General features: G+C 38.6%; 4 protein-coding genes across 4 annotated transcripts in view; 1 reads left to right on the top strand and 3 right to left on the bottom strand.

Annotated features, from left to right (window-relative positions):
* LOC133526576 (alpha-1,3-mannosyl-glycoprotein 4-beta-N-acetylglucosaminyltransferase A-like) overlaps nt 1-19962 on the top strand; it is a 108565-nt gene that overhangs the window by 43453 nt on the left and 45150 nt on the right. The gene's annotated exons all lie outside the window — the stretch shown is intronic.
* LOC133529580 (chymotrypsin-1-like) lies at nt 832-3554 on the bottom strand. The gene is made up of 4 exons (XM_061867329.1): nt 3080-3554; nt 2745-2985; nt 1443-1573; nt 832-1342 (listed from the first exon to the last, which is right to left on the bottom strand). Exons 1-4 carry the CDS (start codon nt 3310-3312, stop codon nt 1168-1170), a joined length of 780 nt encoding a protein of 259 aa, XP_061723313.1. The 5' UTR covers nt 3313-3554; the 3' UTR covers nt 832-1167.
* Nucleotides 4600-8028, bottom strand: LOC133526665 (chymotrypsin-1-like). The gene is made up of 5 exons (XM_061863363.1): nt 7760-8028; nt 7166-7416; nt 6490-6730; nt 5545-5675; nt 4600-4806 (listed from the first exon to the last, which is right to left on the bottom strand). Exons 2-5 carry the CDS (start codon nt 7396-7398, stop codon nt 4632-4634), a joined length of 780 nt encoding a protein of 259 aa, XP_061719347.1. The 5' UTR covers nt 7399-7416; nt 7760-8028; the 3' UTR covers nt 4600-4631.
* LOC133529571 (chymotrypsin-1-like) lies at nt 9374-15206 on the bottom strand. The gene is made up of 4 exons (XM_061867319.1): nt 14343-15206; nt 13257-13497; nt 11242-11372; nt 9374-9562 (listed from the first exon to the last, which is right to left on the bottom strand). The coding sequence occupies exons 1-4, from the start codon at nt 14573-14575 to the stop codon at nt 9388-9390; spliced, it is 780 nt and encodes a 259-aa protein (XP_061723303.1). The 5' UTR covers nt 14576-15206; the 3' UTR covers nt 9374-9387.

The raw sequence follows: 19962 nt of genomic DNA, 5'->3' as shown, positions 1-19962 counted from the left end.
TATTTGAGAATATGGAAATTATCTTTCTACTTCGTCTTGAAAATGGCCGACGTCGATATTTCAACACTTTGAAGCAAAGACTCCTAATCAAACTATCATTAGTACATGGCGACATTTAAAATATGCTGGGTTGCTTCAGAGTGACAGTCCAAACCAATATTCCTTTCCCGGATTCTGTCATAAAAATGAAAAGGCTATATATTGGCTATGATTGCCTTTATGCCTTAAATAATATTATTTAAATATTAAAATAGCATGCATGTACCTTTTTAGGAACCATTACATCACAGTAATTCGCCAAGTAATAATTTACCTCCAAACTCTAAATCGACCAAATAAACCCTTTTAAAGATATCTACGTATGAGTTTTCAATGTATTTTGTCTACTTATAACATATAAAGTAAATGTTATCATATTCGGCTGCAGTATGGATACCTACGTACTCGACCGAGGAAAATTATCAGACACAGGAAAAATAAATGAGGATCTGGGTTCACGTTTAACCATTTTACTTTCCTTTTCCGCATAAATTCCGAAACAACTTTTGTTGCGTCCCCCATTATCCAGTCTCAGTATTCTGGTATGCTGGTCAAGATTGTGAATGTGAGCCCTGTGTCCACGTCTCGAGCATCGTTTCCAGTAATATTTATCGTTCGTTTAAGACTGTGAGCAGGGAAATAGGCAGAGGCATACAGTACTGTCAACGCCATTCTGCTGATTTTCTGCTTATATCGAAGGTTGCCGTCAGAGGTGGTTTCTCGAGCGGCAGTCAGAACACCGGCGCACAATGGTCTGAAAATCGGCTCATAGAAATATAAACTCGGTTTTTAAATTGTTAGTTTTTTATTGAAAGAGCCTTATTTGGCTGTAATTATATAGCAACATGAATGTAAGTGAATTTGATCCAATAAAAAAGTTTATTATAATTTGTTTTTCGAAAAATATGTATGATTTTCTCTGGAACTAAAAGGTAAACCCGAAGGTGCTTACAATACAAATTATTTCTGATTTTTTGACATACTTAGATATTTTGCGGCGGCGATATGTTTACGGACCGGCTTAGCTGCATGAAGTTAAATTGGAATATATAAACTATAAGCTCAAAAAAAACGAAGAAATCACCACGAAATTTCTTGACAGTCTGAGAAAAACGTTAAATCTATAGTTTACTTTCCCGTTTTGCAAAATCTTTCGAACAATTTGAGTTGTGTCTTATTGATCCAATCCCAGTAATACGGTATGCTGGTAAAGCCTGATGTCCCCGTCTTCATAAGTCGAAAAGAGACTATACCAAGTTGCAGAAGGTTATTGGCATTTACCATAGGGCCACCAGAGTCCCCGCTAGAAAAAAAAATCAATCATAAAACAAATGTTATCCACAATTGGGAAGAGTTAGTTTATCCATGTGAATTGTGATGGATTAGATATAGTGTTTACGCACGTGTATGGAAATTCTTTAAAATGTTGGGTGCAGATGACTCCCGTCAGACGTTTACATATATTATTCGTTTCCAGCTTCACCATGACCGCTTTTAGCCTCTTGCTGATATCACCAAATTTGTATGTATCTGTCTGAAATCCGACATAATAATGTTGGAAATTTAGCTAGGGATCAGGTTAGGACCTCACCATTTATCTTTGCGTTTCTCTGATGTATTTTGTTATATCCACTCTTTATTATATACCAGGGACTGATTTCGTTTACGGTATAACGGTATAAAATTACGATACCGATACATTATAACGGTTAGGCCGCGCGGCCCCAGTATAAAGGTATCGCTACCGTTTTTAAATAACGGTACCGGTATTTTTCCAGTATATACATTAACCGTTATTATAGCTAAACTGATAGTATTAAATAGAATCAAAAGGGCTTACGGGCTTACACTTACATAGACAGCTTCATCCAATAGGAACCAAGTTGGCGTAAGGCGCGGGCGAGATGGCACGACGCCTAAGCTGATAGGGTACCTTTATGAAAGCGGTTAAGATACTCGAAAAAATTGCGGTACCGTTATTTATCGGTGGTGAAATAAATTTATTCGGCTATCTAAATGGTTCGGATTAAACCGGTATGACGTCATACCGTTATATAAATGTATCGTTATTTTTCGGTTATGCAGTCCCTGTTATATACTCTTTAGCTTGATCAGGGGTTTGTAACTAAATGTTTTATAGTATTCCTTTTGAGAGCCTAGGATACAAGAGCAGTGTAATGATTGCGTTATGCGCTTGGTCTTATGAACTCATTCACCAACATCAGTTTCAACGGCCAAAAGATAAAAGCGAACAAACACATGCAGTGTTGGTGACAAGCCCGCCGCCGCATCGAATTAACTCCACAGCAACAACGAAGATATCCACCACCACGTCACCGGACCGGTTAGCCAGCGACGGGGCTCGGGGCCGGTCCGCGGAGGAACGGCCAGAATCGAAATAACGACTCGCGGAACGCACACATATCGCATCGCTTCGAAATTAATTGTAAAATATCTTTGTAACTACCAGTAATTAAAATAGTGTTTACAGTCCACTATAGTTTTATTCAACAGTCTGGATCTCCTAGATTCAACGTACTACACGAATTAGGCACTAGACGCAACATATGGTCCTTCGAGCCGGATCGCTGGTTAACTGGTCGCTGGTGGTCCGGTGACGTGACGGTGGACGTCATCGCTGTTGCTATGGAGTTCGTTGCGACAGCGACATTTAGATTAAAAGTTCGTAATTCAATCCTACTTACTCTACCCCACCCAGCCACCGCCAACTTCTTGTCAATATTGGCATTAAACTTCCGTTGTAAAATCGCCTTTTTAACTTCGGGCCCGAATTGGACAGGTCTCGACAGGAACATGATTCCGATGTCAAATTGCGGGATCCTATCAACAGGTGAGTAGTTCCTGTGTGTCTCATAGTCTAAGACACTTCGCGTCAGTTTCGCTCGTGTGATTAATGTGTGGCCCATGAAAATCCTGAATTGGACACTGAAATAGTAGTTTGCTGATGTTTTGTCTGTCTAGAAAAAATCAAATCTAATTGGTAAAAGAAGAGAAACTAGTCGCAAAATTACTGACTCACCCTTTCACTTTCTTTTTATTGCTTAAGTCGTCTAGACAGTGAGCTGCTGTGAGCACAGTTTGCGAGCTCAGGAGAGAGCCCCCACACGCCGCAGGCACATAGCTTCCAGTTATTTGTACGAAGGCAACGAAGGGCCAGTTCTTTATTGAAACCTCGTTGCCTCCTACTATGAAGGGGCTCATTTTGTCGGCTGAGGAGATGACGGCGAAGCTTAGCAGGAATATTTGAAACATTTTGAATATTGTGATGTTCTGCAATGCTTAACAATTGCTGAAAAACTTATGAGTGACCGAGGTACTTCATAATGAATAAAGACAAAGACTAAGAGCATGCGGGAAGAAACGCATGCCACGACTCTTTTGAAATTTAGGAAACAATAAGTACAGAACTGTTGTAGCTCCAAAGTGTCATAGATCCATCGATAACTCGGTTAATGATGATTAAATTTTTTTATCGTCATATTTCGTTTTATTAATTGCTCTCTCTGTTCACTTTTGCTAAATTACGATTTTCTGCTAAAAACCCGGTATGAAGTACTTGAGCATATAGAAATTATCCATAATATTTATTCTCCTTCGCTTCATCTTGGTAATGGTCGATGTCGACATCTCAAAACTTTGGAGCAAAGACGCAGGGGACTTATAATAGTGTACTATCATTAGTACATGGAATTATAAAAAATAGTTTGGATCGTATCAGATTGGCAGTTCAACTTCAAACCGGTATTCTGGTCCCGTATACCAACAAAAGAACGAAAGCGAAAGAAAAAACGGCAATATTGGCTAAGAATGGTTATAGTATAAACCTTTATCTAAATGAAAGTATTGTTAAAAATATTGAAACAGCATGCATTCTTTTAAGAACAGTAAATCTTCTTCTTCTTCCTCGCGTTGTCCGGCATTTTGCCACGGCTCATGGGAGCCTGGGGTCCGCTTGACAACTAATCCCAAGATTTGGCGTAGGCACTAATTTTTACGAAAGCGACTGCCATCTGCCCTTCCAACCCAGAGGGTAAACTAGGCCTTGTTGGGATTAGTCCGGTTTCCTCACGATGTTTTCCTTCATCGAAAAGCGGCTGGTAAATATCAAATGATATTTCGTACATAAGTTCCGAAGAACAGTAAATATCTTAGTAATTACATATCTTAAACACTTTCCAAATCGACTTTAGTTCGATTTACTTTTTTATTGTTGTGTTGCAATGCCCAATAGCTTATTTCTGGCCACCGATTCGCGATCTGAAGGTTGTCTGGAAGAGATCGCTTTATAGCGATAAGTCCGCCTGTTGTTACCTGCTCATTTAAGTCCTGTCTTGCTTGTAATATGAACTTTTCTCTATTAGTGCACAATAAAGAATTTTATTATTATAATCGACCATTAATCGATAGAACTTAAAAATGTCTATGTGTGATCTTTCAATGTAATTTGAATTATACACGTACAAAATGTAATGTTGATGTGGTATTCGTCTGCAGTATGATCACCTACGTACGAACGAGGAACATTAGCAAACTCAGGAATATATTAGAATCTGAATTTACTGTTAACAAGTTTACTTCCTCATGTCACAATATTTTCGGAACAACTTAAATTGCGTCCACCTTATCCATTCCCAGTATTCTGGTACGCTTGTCAAGATAGTGAGCCCTGTTTCCACGTCTCTGACCGACACTATCCCGACTTGGTAACGGGTAACAGTGTTTACGACGGGACCACCGGAATCTCCACTGGAAGAAATAAAATGGTGTTCATAATGTTTTCAAAGGCAATTTTTCTAGGCTGATTAAAATTTCCTGTTGCTGTGCAAGGCCCGGAACCGGTTTATTCTTCATACAAGAAATACCGGTATTATTAGGTACGTTCTTTTTCGTTCTTTGGTTTATTATTTCATTTTTTTTTGGATTATCTAATAATGCGAAGTTGTTGCCATACATGATCCAGTCCTACGTAAAGAGAATAAAAGAATTATAAATATTGAGCTATTTAAAAATAAACCGGTTCCGAGCCCTGTTGCTGAGTAAATTTCTCTCGCCTTTATCAGTTTCAGGACTACCGATGAATTTGCTTTATCATCCTAGTCTTTCTTTGTCGACACTAATGTAAGAGTATAAACAATACTGTGGCTTTTTAATGCATGAGGTCTGACTATTGCTTATTGCGTATGAAGACATGATTGTTCTCTTATTCCTCGCGTTGTCCCGGCATTTTGCCACGGCTCATGGGAGCCTGGGGTCCGCTTGACAACTAATCCCAAGATTTGGCGTAGGCACTAGTTTTTACGAAAGCGACTGCCATCTAACCTTCCAACCCAGAGGGTAAACTAGGCCTTGTTGGGATTAGTCCGGTTTCCTCACGATGTTTTCCTTCACCGAAAAGCGACTGGTAAATATCGAATGATGAATGAAGACATGATTGTTATGGACATTATAAGTACATAATTGGTGCTTGGCCGTTTAGTTACGAACCTGTATGGGTATTCCCTATAATTCCTAGCGCAGATGACTCTGTACAAATCCCTGCATTTCCTGTATGAATCCGGCTGCATTTTGACCTCTTTTAGCGTCCAGCTGGAACTACCTTTGTCGCCTGGTTTGGTCTGAAATTCATCATAGTAAATTATTTAATTTTGTATATAATTTTACGCTACGCTAAATCTGTCAAAAATCTCAATCATTACCTTAGTTCTTGCGAATGATTCCATAATTTTGTGTAGTAATAAAGTTAAAAAGCGACCAAGTGCGAGTCGGACTCGCCCATGAAGGGTTCCGTACCATTTATGACGTATTATTAAAAAAACTACTTTCTAGATTTTGTTCAAACCAATTTTCAGTGGTAGTTTGCAGTACATCATACATTTTTTTTAGTTTTATCATTCTCTTATTTTAGAAGTTACAGGGGGGGGGGGACACATTTTACCACTTTGGAAGTGTCTCTCGCGCAAACTTTTTAGGTTAAAAAAAATTATATTAGAAACCTCAATATCATTTTTGAAGACCTAGCCATATATACCCCACACCTATGGGATTGTAGAAAAATATTTTTTTGAGTTTCAGTTCTAAGTGGGGAACCCCCAAAATTTATTTTTGTTTTTCTATTTTTGTGTGAAAATCTTAATGCTGTTCACAGAATACATCTACTTACCAAGTTTTAACAGTATAGTTCTTCCAGTTTCGGAAAAAAGTGGCTGTGACATACGGACGGACAGACATGACGAATCCATAAGGATTCCGTTTTTTGCCATCTGGCTACGGAACTCTAAAAACCGCTAGCTTATAAATGGTTCCAAATGTCAGGATCCCATCAAAAGGCTGTATGTGTTTCATTGGATTAAGCATATCTAATGTCACGTTGTCTTGAAACGACAGCGTCATCTGCGTTAAGCTTTGTGCGGTTATCCTCATTCGACTTACCCTGCCCCACCCAGCCACCACCAGATTCCTGTCCTCGTAAATATTAAAGCTGCGTTGCAATATCGCCTTTTGAACGTTGGCTATGAATATAACAGGTCTCATCAAGAACATGATACCGATATCAGCGCGCACGTCGTCATCATCAGGGGAGTATTGTTTGGGCGTTTCATAGTCTAACACTCCTCGAATCATAATCGCTCTGGCGTGTCTTGAGTGGCCCATGTAAACCTTAAATGTGATTCTGGAATAGTTCATAGTTGTTGTATTATTCCTCAATAAGGTCAATAAGGTCGATGCTATAAAGACAGGCATATAAAATTGACTGACGTAGATACACAAAAAAGAACTTTCTTAATTGTGTATCTACGTCGCTCAGACACAGAAAGGAAGAGCCGACCTTCTGTAATAGAAGTGTGTGTACAAATATAGCAGTTAAAAGCGACGAAAGAGATTGTAGATAGTCTTCCCTTGAAGGTGTTCTTCTCCCTCATTTACCTTAATTGTAGTTTAAGGCTTTCTAATATAAAGTTCTCGCTTCTGGAGGAGCGAAGGCAAGCATTGAAGATTTCTTCCATATTTCTGGCTACATGATAAGTTCATTTTAAATTGTTAAATTGTGCCAAGTCACAGCCATTGAAAATACATCAAAACCTCCAAGATTTGATAGTTGACTTACCCGTCCAATGCCCTTTTTTCGTTGAAATCATCCAGACAGTGGGCTGCAGTCAGCACAGTCTGCGAGCTGATGAGTGATCCTCCGCACGCCGCCGCGTAAAAAGAAAACTCGGATATTTCTATATATACCATAAAAGGCCAATCGCTTATAGAAGCCTCGTTTCCTCCCACTATGAAAGGCTCCATTTTGTCAGCTGACGCAACTGCGAAGCTCAGCAGAAATATGTGTAGCATTTTGATGATCTAAATGACCTAAAATTTGGTAAATTTATGAGCTTGGTGACATGTAGGAAGACTACGATAATTTAAATTAAAAAAAGGTTTATTCAAGTCTTTACATTTTGGTCGTGCCTGTGCCACTCAATGTCGAGCAGTGCGAGCGTGGCACGATCAAATTGTATAAATTTGAATGAACCTGTTTTGGACGACAGCGGTGGCCGCTCGACGCGCCGCGCGCCGCGTGCGTCCAGTCCGCGACCTAACATATATGTGGCATTATCTATGAAACGGGACCTTATTGTCGAAGGTCCTTATTCATAGATAACGTCACATATATAGATTTAGTAGCATAACTATTACTAGTAAGATTACTTACCAGTTTAATTACAGAATTCACTGTAATTTATCTATAAACTTTCGGCATAGTTTATTTCAGTTTTCTTTCCCACAGATATTTTAAACACAACAGACCAATCACAGTTGCGAGCCACTTAAACTCTAAATTGAGAGTCACCAAACACTTGTCACCGCACTCTTGAACATTAGGATAACGTAAGAAGTCAATGCATATTATAGCTATGTGTAATAAATCCATCGTTAACTCGGTTAATGTTGATTAACTTTTATATCGCCATTTATAAGTCCATCAGTTCGCTCTTGCTCGGTCATATACATGTTTCTGCTAAAACCCAGTATTTTAACATATACCTAAGTATCGATATCGCATCTTTTCTCATGAAGACCTTGACACCGTCAAGTTGACGGTGTCGACTTTGCCTAAAAGCATGCTAGTTTTAATTGTGTACTATCAAGACTTTAATTTAGGACGAAGTCCAAACCACAAAAATCTGTTAAAAAAAATTAAGCTATTCGTTAAAACCAAAAGCCATTTTTTGAAATCTCATTTTTTTAACAAGGACCCTTTTCTATAGCTGCGTGTTCAAATAAGTAGTAAGTAACAGAAATTAATTGAAATGTAAAATGCGTACTTAGGGTCTTGTTCACAATGTACCAGTAAACTCCTGAATAAGCTACTTGCCAGTTATCTGACGAATTGGCTACTTGACAGTTTTTTGTAAATAATGTCAAACGATCTTGATTTTCCTGAGGATCAAATGTCTATATGGGACTCATGGCGTTTAAGCAACACAAAGGTCAGAAATGAGAGTTAAAGTCTGACGCTCGCAGTCGACGATTGAAACGTCTCTAACAAAATGATAATGTGATGTGACGTCACATCATATAAGTCCGTCCTAAATGTATGGAAGATCAAGGAAATTGCCATTTTGACCCTGCAATATTACGTTTATGTGTATAGTTGCCGTACAATTTATTTTTCAATAAAATATAAGGAATCGAATTATATCATTTTCGTTTCTATTTTTAAAGACAAAAAAAAAATATTTTTGAGACTGGAGCCTTGTGTTTTTTTTATAATGGATGGCTGTTTTTCTATCCATTTAACTAAATTTTGTTATAATATTCAACATGATTGTGTCAAGTACCCAATTAAGTCATCGTTGACGTTTCGCAATCTTCAAATGAGCTTAAATAGTAAGATAAAGTGCTAAGTTTTGCAGGAAACTTTATCTGGCAGTTAGTTTATTTGTTAATAAGCTAACCGATACTTTACGCAGACTTTGTGAAACAGAACCTTAGTCTAAGAGAGATTCATGCTTCGGAATGATAATCAATAAGTAATTTGTAGAACAGAATTTGGAGTAAATGGAACGAATTCAACTTGAAGATATCTTATTTTATTTTTTTATCATCTACGAATAAATTATAAAGCTAAACTCATCTGTAGGATAATTTCGTACTCGAACGTATACGATTTTTTTGATGTGAATCTGATCGAAAACCTGATGTAACGAAAAGTTTTATGGCGCGGTGGCTTATATTTCTGTAACTATAATACCTATATGTATTGTTTTTAAGTTAGATAAGTTTGTCAGACCAGAGAAAGGGAAAGTAAATGAGAATCTGAATGTACGTTTAACCAGTTTACTTTATCTGTCCACAAAATCTCCGGAAAAGCTTGTGTTGCGTTTTTCTTATCCAATCCCAGTAATCCGGTACGCTGGTCAAGATGGTGATCCCTGTGTCTAGATCTCTCATCGATACTATCCCGACTTGGTGTTGAGTTTGAACGTTTAAAACTGGGCCACCAGAGTCTCCACTGGAAAAACAAAATCATAATTTAATTGAATTTTTATGATCAAGTGTTCGTGTGTCCGGATGTTTTCTGCTGGTCACATTTCTCGATCGACTCTCATGAAATTTTGTGAGCAGGTACAGTATTTATATGTAATTTTTTGGTCTTTTTTTTATACTACGTCGGTGGCAAACAAGCATACGGCCCGCCTGATGGTAAGCAGTCTCCGTAGCCTATGTACGCCTGCAACACCAGAGGAGTTACATGCTCTGGCAACCTTACTCACCGGCAGGAACACAACACTATGAGTAGGGTCTAGTGTTATTTGGCTGCGGTTTTCTGTAAGGTGGAGTTGGGCTCTGCTCTAAATCTGGAATGACATCCACTGACTGTGCCCTACCACACAAAGCGAGATGAAATTCACAATGCCCATACCTCTCTTTTGGACGTAGTTTTAGGACTTACCCGGGTCCGAGTCGTTTCATTCTTTGGGAAATATTCAAAATAGTGGAATATTTATGGCATAAATAATTTAAGTGCCAGTAGGGTCTTTAGCACTTAAGACCATTGTGAGCTAGTATTTTCAAAGAAGTAACTATTTTTAAATTTATTTAGCTATAATTCTTATCGCGAAGTCTACAGCTCGCAGACCCACCAGTTTCTGACTTATTTGAGTCTCAGTGATTTAAGATTTTACGATTTTTACGCACGAAAACGGGACTTAATCGCGTGTAATTAAGTTATATAATTACCTCCAACGTTTCAAAGACGGCATTGTCGCAGTAGTCTTGGAGAAAGCTAGCTAAAGTTAACATCAAATACAACTAATTACAGCCCTAGATATACCCTATCTTGTTGTAAGTACAAAGTTTCAGAGCCATTTAGCTAGTCGTTTTGAAATGAGAGCGTAACTACATTTGTTTGGACAATTGTTACTCGCGTCCACAAGAATAACCTACCTCAACCTTGCACGTGTCCTCTGGGTGGTGCTAAATGAGTAACGCCTTTCAAAGGCGACACAGCAATCAGAGAGATACACTATATTGTTAATGTTCAGGAAACTCACACGAAGGATGAAGCGGACTTAGGATCTAGATGTCTTGACATCCGACATAGTCATCTGGCTTAACAACCTCAAAGCTCTAATTGCCTAACCATGCATGCCATACGATTAAATAAATAAATTTGGAGGACCGCGAGCTTGCTGCACTCTTAATTCGATCGGCGGCTTGCCCATGTGCTATTGATATCTTGGCTTTTTATTCCTTCATGAGGGGTCAAATTTACAAAAATATCTACTGTTGTCCTAGACCCCAGGTCCCGAAGGTGGGGTTGGGTAATGATCCCCATGATCCCCCCTGAATCTCTCTTTGCATCCTGTGCATAACTGATCATCATATTTATATGAAAACACACACATATTTAGTTGCATGTTGTGTACATGTCGACGAACGATCGTAAGATCAGGCAGATCGGGATTTTCCTAGGCATATCTTGAAACATGAAAATCTTTGTCTCTTTCCCTGAGTCGACGGAGCCCTATATCACAGTTTGCCCTTCCAGCATCTGAAGCTATCTATAGGTAACGAACCTATCTTACCTTTCCTGTTTAATGTGACTGCCATCAAAATATTACACGGGACCATTACGATCTGCCTGATCTTACGATCGGCTGCCGACAAACATACAGTGCAAATACTTACGTAAAAGGGTGTCCCTCTTCACTGGCTGCACAGATGACTTTATACATATTTTTACAGCTCCTGTACTTCTTTGCGGTCATTTCAATCGCGTTTAGCCTCTCGCTCCCGGTTCCTTTATTTCCTGGGGCTGTCTGGAATACAGCATACATATTGGTCGTATAAAAAGGCTAAACTCTGCTGCTGTGGAGTATCATCGAGTATTTCTTAGCTGGACTAGATTCCAATTGAGGGGGGATTTAAATCTTCTCGGGTCAGAGGTGTAGGGTTAGAGCCGGTGTAACTTTATTTGACGTTCACAAGCGCATTGTAGCCTACTTGAATAATAAACTATCTTTATCTTTATTGGTCTTTAAATTGTCACAACTCGCCTTCCTTGCTTCTTATTTATTTCATAAGCAGCTTAAACATACTTCCTTATAGAATGGACGACCGCACTAAATCGCCTTTCCATACAAACTTATTGCTAATTTTCCTCTCTGAATATTTCATTATTGAAAATATTTTAACAACCACAGATATGTCACGTTGTTTGATTTTTTTTAGAACATTTAATTATTATTTATTTATTTAATCTTTATTGCACAATACATAAAGGTACAAATGGCGGACTCTACCAGTCAACCAATGGGTTAAACCAGAAAGATTAAGTAGGTGCAGTGTGCTATTATTAGGGTTAGGAGCATTACAATTTTGTATGATGTAAAGTACTGTCCTGGAGGATCCGGGAAAATGCCGAGATCGAGGAGTTGGTAGCTGAGCCCAATATAATCGGCGTAACTAAATCCCACAGACTTCGCTGGCTCGGTCACCTACTCAGAATGGGGGACCAGCAGTCAAGGAAGCGTACTTGGGGCCACCAACCGGCCGTCGACCGATCGGGCGCCCAAGGTACCGCTAGTGTGACGTCGTGGAGGCGGACCTGCGTCGGCTGAATGCCAATTCATGGCAGGAAACCGCGCTGGATCGGGACAGGTGGCGTTCTCTCGTTTCGGAGGCCAAGATTCTTTTTGGATCGCTGAGCCAAAGCAGTTAGTTAGTTAGTAAAGTACTGTATTTCCCTCACTAAATCATACGATATATTGTATTTCCAATGATTCGTCGTCGTCAATGACGTCAACAAAAAATATCAGATATTGTATAGAAGTATGTATGTATGTATGTCACAAAATCTTTACCGTTACTGCATTGTATTTATATCGAATATGTGTTTATATCTATGTCATTCAAAATAACTATAGGAAAGCTGAAGAAACTCATAATTTTAATCTCTGAAATAAATCAAAATTTGTTCACACTAAATTTTTTTTATAAATTAAGTACCGACATAAAAGAATGTAGTTCTAAAAACCTTTGGCATAAAAGTAAGAGATTATTTTATAAATAGAGGAAGGTAGAATCTACACTATTGACGAATATTTTGCCAACACACTTGATTAAATTGTTTTATGAATACATTGTAAGGTTCACTTTTATTTTACTTTTATTTATATGAATAATATTTGACATTCATATACCACAAGATTGACATTATTTTATACACTATATTTCTAGCTAGATTAAGAAATTAATGTAATATATTGTAAATAGTTGTATATACCCGTATAACTGTATTTGCATGTACATGTACTTATCACAAATAAATAATCTGAATCTGAAACATCACGCGGTACGACCGCTCTGCTCGCCGGTCTAACACCGACTGACTGTAACTGTCAGTGACTTTGTCATGACGTAAGCACTCGAGATGTCTATACACTACATATGGAATTTGTTTTTCGCTCCTAATCCTTATAATAGTAAAAAATCGAAATATACAAATTGTGTTAAAATACTTTCCACAATGTCAATATCAAGGTCGGAAAATGGGGACTTTGGTAAGTTTGCATGGCCACGTCCACTGATTAACAGTCCGCCGGACAGTATCGGCCTTTCAGTTGTTCTGAACTGTCAACTTTTTGTTCTAACTGACAGGCCGATACTCCCCTTATGATCCGGCACCTTTGAATTAAACTTACATAACCCCATCCAGCTATAACCATATGACTGTCCTCTTTAAAACTAAAGCTGGGTTGCAATATCGCCTTCTGCACATTGTCAGAAAATCTGACCGGTGACGTTAAAAACATGATGCCGATGTCATATCGCACTTCGGTGTCTTCTGGCGAGTAATCTTCGTGCGTCTCGTAATCTAAGACCACTCGAGTCATTTTTGCTTTTGCGTACGATGTATGACCCATATAAATGTTGAAAGATATTCTGAAATTGTAATTTACGTTGTACAACCAATTTGATTAGGGTACTATGGAACATGTATGACTAAGATGGTCGGATTTTTCATCATCAAATCTTTTCAGTCGCGTTTAAGAAGGTATGTTTACTTAAAAGTATAAATGTGGTTATCTATGAAAAGGGACCTTATTGTCGATGGCGCTTACGCCGCACTGCGTCGGCAGCGTTATATTATGTATCGGAGAATCGTTTATAACGGCGTTTTTTTTTTCTTCAAAAAAACGAAACCTATAAACCTAGACTAAATCAAAGAGAATTAAAAAGACCAAGATTGCTCACTCCATACAACGGTTTTGTTATCAAAAATACTATTATTTTCGTAGTCTACATCTAGCGTCAAGTAGTGGAACTCTCAGTACTGCTACTCGACGATAGATATCGCGAACGAATCGATAGATATACCGGAACTCTATTCAACTCCTACGGTTATATATTCTGGTTATAATATTAGCTGAAAATCGTTGAGCATTAGACTTTTTGTTTGCCGCGATATCTATTGTCAAGTAGCAGTACTGAGAGTTCCACTACACGATGCTAGATGTCGACTGCGAATATAATAAGCGTTTTGGTACCAAAACTGATGTATGGAGTGAGCACTCTATGAATGTACTTCTTATTTCTCTATGACTATATTATACTGAAGCGATGGACATCAAAGTGATTTGTTAAGATTTAGTTAGTGGAAACCGCTGTCTCCCGAAATGGAACTTCATTGAAAAACTACCGTTATTTCGTTAGGATCGCAAAGCTATTTTTCCCTCTTAAAGCATCATTTAATAATGTACATCATTGTGTAGAGACATCTGACCTACCCTGTCATATGCGCTTTCTTCTCCGTGATATCATCCATACAATGCGCTGCGCTCAACACCGTCTGCGAGCTGATCAGTGACCCACCACACGCCATTGCTAACAAACCAAACCAAGTAACCTCAACGAAAGCAATGAATGGCCAGTCTTCTACGGAAACCTCTTGCCCTCCCACTATGAAGGGCTCCATTTTGCTTGCTGATACAGAAATAGCATTTAGCAGGACGTGGAACATTATGTTGGATTATTTGTTGAGATAAAATGTGTAACCGTGGCTGAAAAATCTTACACTTTTTTTCGCCTAGCCCCCCTCCGCCAACCGTCCGACAAGGAACTTTGTTCCAAAAAATAAAACGGAGGGACAAAGCTATGTTTAATACCTATACAATAATGCGTGTAAAAATATTTTCCTGAATCTCAATATCCAGGGTGGAAATTGGGGACTACGTTATGGAGAAGCGGTCGTCCTCTATTCTCATAAGGCTTCTAGTTAGGATGGATGACGTGAAGGGTTGAGGCCTTAGTAAATTCACCGTCTTGGCTTTCGTATCGGCCTTGCGCACTCTTAGATATTATTTCCTGCAGCCGTATCATGGATGGCTTTATCCACGTGATAAAATACCCGTCACTTTTTAACACTGCGGAATAGAAAGGGACGGACACCGTTTTATCACGCAGTTACGTAGACATAAACGACCATCATATCCGTACAACAGGCGTATTATGGATGACTTTATTCACGTGATAAAATAACCGTCACTTTTTAACACTGCGAAGAAGAAAGGGACGGACACCGTTTTATCACGCTATCACGTAGACAAGAAGGGCCGTTATATCCGTAATGAATAGGCGATAGTTCAAATACACTAGATCAGGGGTTCCCAAAGTGTGCGCCGCGGCGCCCTGGTGCGCCGTAGAAAGTAAAGAGGGGCGCCGTGAGTTCTATCATTATCCGAAACCACAAAATTTCGCGGGTACCTATTTGAGCGCTCGCATCGGTAACTAATATAGCGTCGTGTCACTCTTTTTCGACCGTGATTTTAAATTTACAAGGGCGCCGTTGCAAAATACTAAACTTGTAACTGCGCCGCATGTTGAAAAAGATTGGGAACCCCTGCACTAGATAGTTAACTATTTCAGGTTTTTACACAATTTTATTTAGTTCTATACTATTTCTACGTTGCGCGTTGCCATATTACTAGTATAACAGTCCATTTTTTCCATATTTGTACACTTTTAAAGTTATGTGTATTCAAAGGTTTACTTTTAAGTCCAAACGCTAGCTGTGAGTCTTGAACTTAAGGGAAAAATAATTCAATACATTTACGATAAGGTGCGTTGGGGTTCGTTAAAACAGAGTTAAGATAAAAAAATCCTCCGTAATTACGATTCACGTGTAATATTTTTAGTGCTGGCAACAGTGGCGTTGGCAACATTTAGTTGTGCCCGACGCTTATTAATGAATCACTACTTGAAGTGATAGGGACCAATTTGTGGCATTATCTATGAAAAGGGACCTTATTGTCGATGGCGCTTACGCCGCACTGCGTCGCGCAGCGTTGTATTTGTATCGGAGCATCGTTTATAACGGCGGAAGCGCCATCGACAATAAGGTCCCTTTTCATAGATAACGTCACATTTGTGAGACTTCGGATTGAGCTCCATATTGGTACCGGACCGGCGCAGGCTGCGGACTGTAATACCATAATACCGTACCGTACGTGTTATCGTACCGTAGATTAGTAATGTAGTATTGAGATATCACAACTGTATTCTAGTTCATAAGGAAAAAAATAGTAGGATTAGGAATACGATTGCTGTTAGCTTCCAATATACAAATTTTCAACACAAACCTTTCCTATGCCACTGCAACACTCACTCCATCAAACGTACGTTCAATATCATCCCAACGCACTTAACTGTTACAGTCGTTAAAACATCGATAGCTGGTTTAATGATGATTAAGTTTCTTCATAAAGTTTACATATTTCTCTGCTCATTTTTGTATTTGTCTCTAACGACAACTGCCGCCTACTGCGAAAACCGAAGTTCGCAAATTTCGGGGATATTTCTCTTTTCTCTCCCACTGTCTCACTGAGACGTAATTAGAGTGACAGAACAAAATGATGAATAATACATAGCAACATTTATAAATACAACATTATAATAATATTAAAATAAATAATGAACAGAGTCTCTATGGTTACCTAATTCATTGAATTTGGAAAGGTAAAGGGTTCGCAATACCTTATATCAGAGAAAATACTTATATTAATAAAATTTGGCGTTGTAAAGATACATGTACGGAATGCCCTCCCTAAAATATATATATAATTCTACAAGCTTTTTTTTATTAACTTGCAAATATGTACGGGTCAAATTTTGCAAGTTAAATTTGATCAGCTTCCCGGTTTCCGATGAAGCTGAAAATTTGCATACATATGTAAGTCGGGTGACAATGCAATATTATGGTACCATCAAGCTGATCTGATGATGGAGACAGTAGGTAGCCATAGGAACTCTGTGATAAAACATCGCAACCTAATTGTGTTTGGGGTTTTTAGAATTGGCTCGATGAGTATTAGTTGCCTGCGGAAAGAAAAGTACAGTCAGCTATAAAGGCTTGTACCAAAAATGACATTTTCGCCAAAAACATAATATTTTAGTTTTAACTTTTAAACTAAGTAGCGGCCCTGAAAATACAGTCGATTTCATAAATATGTATGCATTTCTTCACTTTATTGGTATAGATTAAGGTGAAGCGAACAAGTAGTAGGTACTTACAATAATATCTATGTTATTATCTCGCGTCGAACGATAGTCCATAAGACAGTTAATTTTTAGGGTTCCGTACCCAAAATATTATAGGACATTATTACACAAATTGACAAGTCCCACAGTAAGCTCAATAAGGCTTGTGTTGAGGATACTTGACAACGATATATATATAATATGTAAATATTTATAAATACTTAAATACATAGAAAACACCCATGACTCAGGAACAAATATCCATGCTCATCACACGAATATATGCCCTTACCAGGATTTGAACCCGGGACCATCAGCTTCGTAGGCAGGTTCACTACCCACTAGGCCAAACCGGTCGTCAAAGTAATACGGGACACTATTACTAAGACTCCACTGTCTGTTTGTCTGTCACCGGGCTGTATCTGATGAACCGTGATAGTTGATAGTTGAAATTTTCACAGCTGATGTATTTCTGTTGCCACTGTAACAAGTTAACAACAAATACTTTTTAGAAATTTATTTAGAAATGTAACATTTAAGTAATGTAAATATGGCGAGACATATTTGTGGCATTATCTATGAAAAGGGACCTTATTGTCGATGGCGCTTACGCCGCACTGCGTCGCGCGGCGTTGTATAATGTATCGGAGCATCGTTTATAACGGCGGAAGCGCCATCGACAATAAGGTCCCTTTTCATAGATAAAACACATTTCTTCTCATTATTTTTTATTAAGCGTAAACAAAAGATACTTGAGACGAAAGGGGACGACCGCCCCGAAACTGCATTTCCATACAAACGTAGTCCCAATAATCCTCCCTGGAATTGAAAATATTTTAACACAATTTGATGCATTTTAGTCATTGCTATGCCCGACCGTTTGTTTTTATTTTCGATTTTTTAAGATTAAGAGTTAGGACCTTTTCAAAATTTGTATGAAACCTGTTCGCTCCTATCTTCTAATATTAAAAAAAGAACGAAAAAAATTAAACGATGGGGCATAGCTATGACTAAAATACATAAAATTCTGTATAAATATGCCAATATCCAGAGAAGAAAATGAGGACTACGTTTGTATGGAAAATCGATCGTCCTCTTTCCTCATTAAGGAACAGTCATAGAGAACAGAGAGAGCTATAATATAGTTTAGAATAAATAGGCCTCCACTAGCTCGCATGCTCATTAGCCACCAAAGGGCGCATTAGACTGTGCAGAAGGATCCCTCACCGTCACATCGTTTCGATACACACCGGTGATCCTTGTTTAGACAGGGTGGCGTGACACATGTGCACAAAATTGTAATACCTACAACTTTGGGAACAAATTAAATTCATTTAACTTTCTTTTAAGTGGTAACACTAACACTAACACTTAAAGAAGAAAATAAACTCCTGGTGACAGAAAGGAGAATACTTCGAAAGATCCTGGGCCCTGTGAGAAGAGAGGATGGCCTTAGACTCCGCAAAAACGTCGAGATTGAAGATCTTGTGGCTACACCCAATATTGTCGGCGAAACAAAAGCTCACCGTCTCCGCTGGCTTGGCCACGTTTTGAGAATGGAGGAGGATCGCGACGCTAAAAGGGCATACCTGGGACGCCCGGTAGGGCGGAGGCCTATCGGGCGTCCCAGATATCGCTGGGGCGATGCTGTTGAAGCGGACTTGCGCGATGTCCAGGCCGATAACTGGCGGGAGATGGCGCAGGATCGAGACAACTGGCGTGTACTCGTGTCGGAGGCCAAGACTCATTTTGGGTCGCTGCGCCATTAAGTAGTAGTAGTAACTTTCTTTTACTTTTGTTTTTCAAGTAGTCACGTTTGTGTGACGTTCAAATTAAGCGAAGCATTACGTCCTTCCTCAAAGTTCATCTTAATTTAACTAGGCACTTTTGGCCCAATATAAACTTAGTCTTATATTTAACATTATATATGTGTAGTCCCTCGTTTCGCTTTTTGAATGTTATATGTTGGAATCTTGTCTGCACTGTAACTACTAATATTATCGTCAGTGTAATAATATTAGTTTAGTGCCTATTTAACCTAACATTTTATACCTCAATTTGAAGGCAATGCCATTTATATATTATTAGTTTATAAATCTTAATGGGAATTGTCTCAGGATGTAGATTGCACTTGTAAATTCATGTCTGTCGGCCATGCGTCTCGCTCACGCCAATATATGTACAGACAAGCACGAGTGAAATGCAGTCGTGACTGACATAATTTAGATATATTATCATTTTGATGTCACAAAGTAAATTTGAATTGGCCTCATTATATGGTGACCAACAGTTGTAATATTTGCTTCATATGTAGATAAGGAGATATATCATCAAATAAACATTTATCTAGTCGAGATGCACGTGTCAATTTTAGAGGTAAAAACTAAAAACCGACCCAGTGCGAGTCGGGCTCGCACAGGAAGGATTCCGTACCATTATCTATAAAAAACGGTCACCCATCCAAGTACTGACCCCGCCCGACGTTGCTTAACTTCGATGATTGGATGAGAACCTCGAGATTGGAAAGAAATATTTATTTAGTATTTGCTGTTATAGCGGCAACAGAAATACATGATCTGTAGAAATTTCAACTGGCTAGCTATCACGGTTCATTAGAGACAGCCTGGTGACAGACGGACGGACAGCGGAGTCTCAGTAATAGGGTCCCGTTTGACCCTTTGGGTAAGGAACCCTAAAAACGTAGATCAGCGCCAGCTTTTTCGTATTTTATATTCATTACATTCATTTATGAAATACTGAATGGAATTGACACATTTTTGTACAGAGACTGGATTTTTAGTGACATTTAAATCCCTCGGTATAAATGCGCTTGATAAAATGTTTTGAACAAAATAGAATTCAAATCGTTTA

This window comes from Cydia pomonella, chromosome 1, assembly GCF_033807575.1.
Source record: "Cydia pomonella isolate Wapato2018A chromosome 1, ilCydPomo1, whole genome shotgun sequence".
Taxonomy (NCBI): Eukaryota; Metazoa; Arthropoda; class Insecta; order Lepidoptera; family Tortricidae; genus Cydia; species Cydia pomonella.
This window is presented reverse-complemented; position numbering and strand designations above follow the sequence as displayed.

Excerpts from the sequence above, each read along its gene's own strand:
- LOC133529580 (XM_061867329.1), bottom strand. The coding sequence starts at position 3,312 with ATGTTTCAAATATTCCTGCTAAGCTTCGCCGTCATCTCCTCAGCCGAC. Across the intron at positions 2,986-3,079 it reads AATAAAAAGAAAGTGAAAGG|TGTCCAATTCAGGATTTTCA; the intron begins GTGAGTCAGTAA and ends CTACTATTTCAG. Across the intron at positions 1,574-2,744 it reads CGGTGGCTGGGTGGGGTAGA|ACAGATACATACAAATTTGG; the intron begins GTAAGTAGGATT and ends GTCGGATTTCAG.
- LOC133526665 (XM_061863363.1), bottom strand. The coding sequence starts at position 7,398 with ATGCTACACATATTTCTGCTGAGCTTCGCAGTTGCGTCAGCTGACAAA. Across the intron at positions 6,731-7,165 it reads GAAAAAAGGGCATTGGACGG|AATCACATTTAAGGTTTACA; the intron begins GTAAGTCAACTA and ends GAACTATTCCAG. Across the intron at positions 4,807-5,544 it reads TATAGGGAATACCCATACAG|TGGAGATTCCGGTGGTCCCG; the intron begins GTTCGTAACTAA and ends TATTTCTTCCAG.
- LOC133529571 (XM_061867319.1), bottom strand. The coding sequence starts at position 14,575 with ATGTTCCACGTCCTGCTAAATGCTATTTCTGTATCAGCAAGCAAAATG. Across the intron at positions 13,498-14,342 it reads AAGAAAGCGCATATGACAGG|AATATCTTTCAACATTTATA; the intron begins GTAGGTCAGATG and ends TTACAATTTCAG. Across the intron at positions 9,563-11,241 it reads GAAGAGGGACACCCTTTTAC|TGGAGACTCTGGTGGCCCAG; the intron begins GTAAGTATTTGC and ends TTGTTTTTCCAG.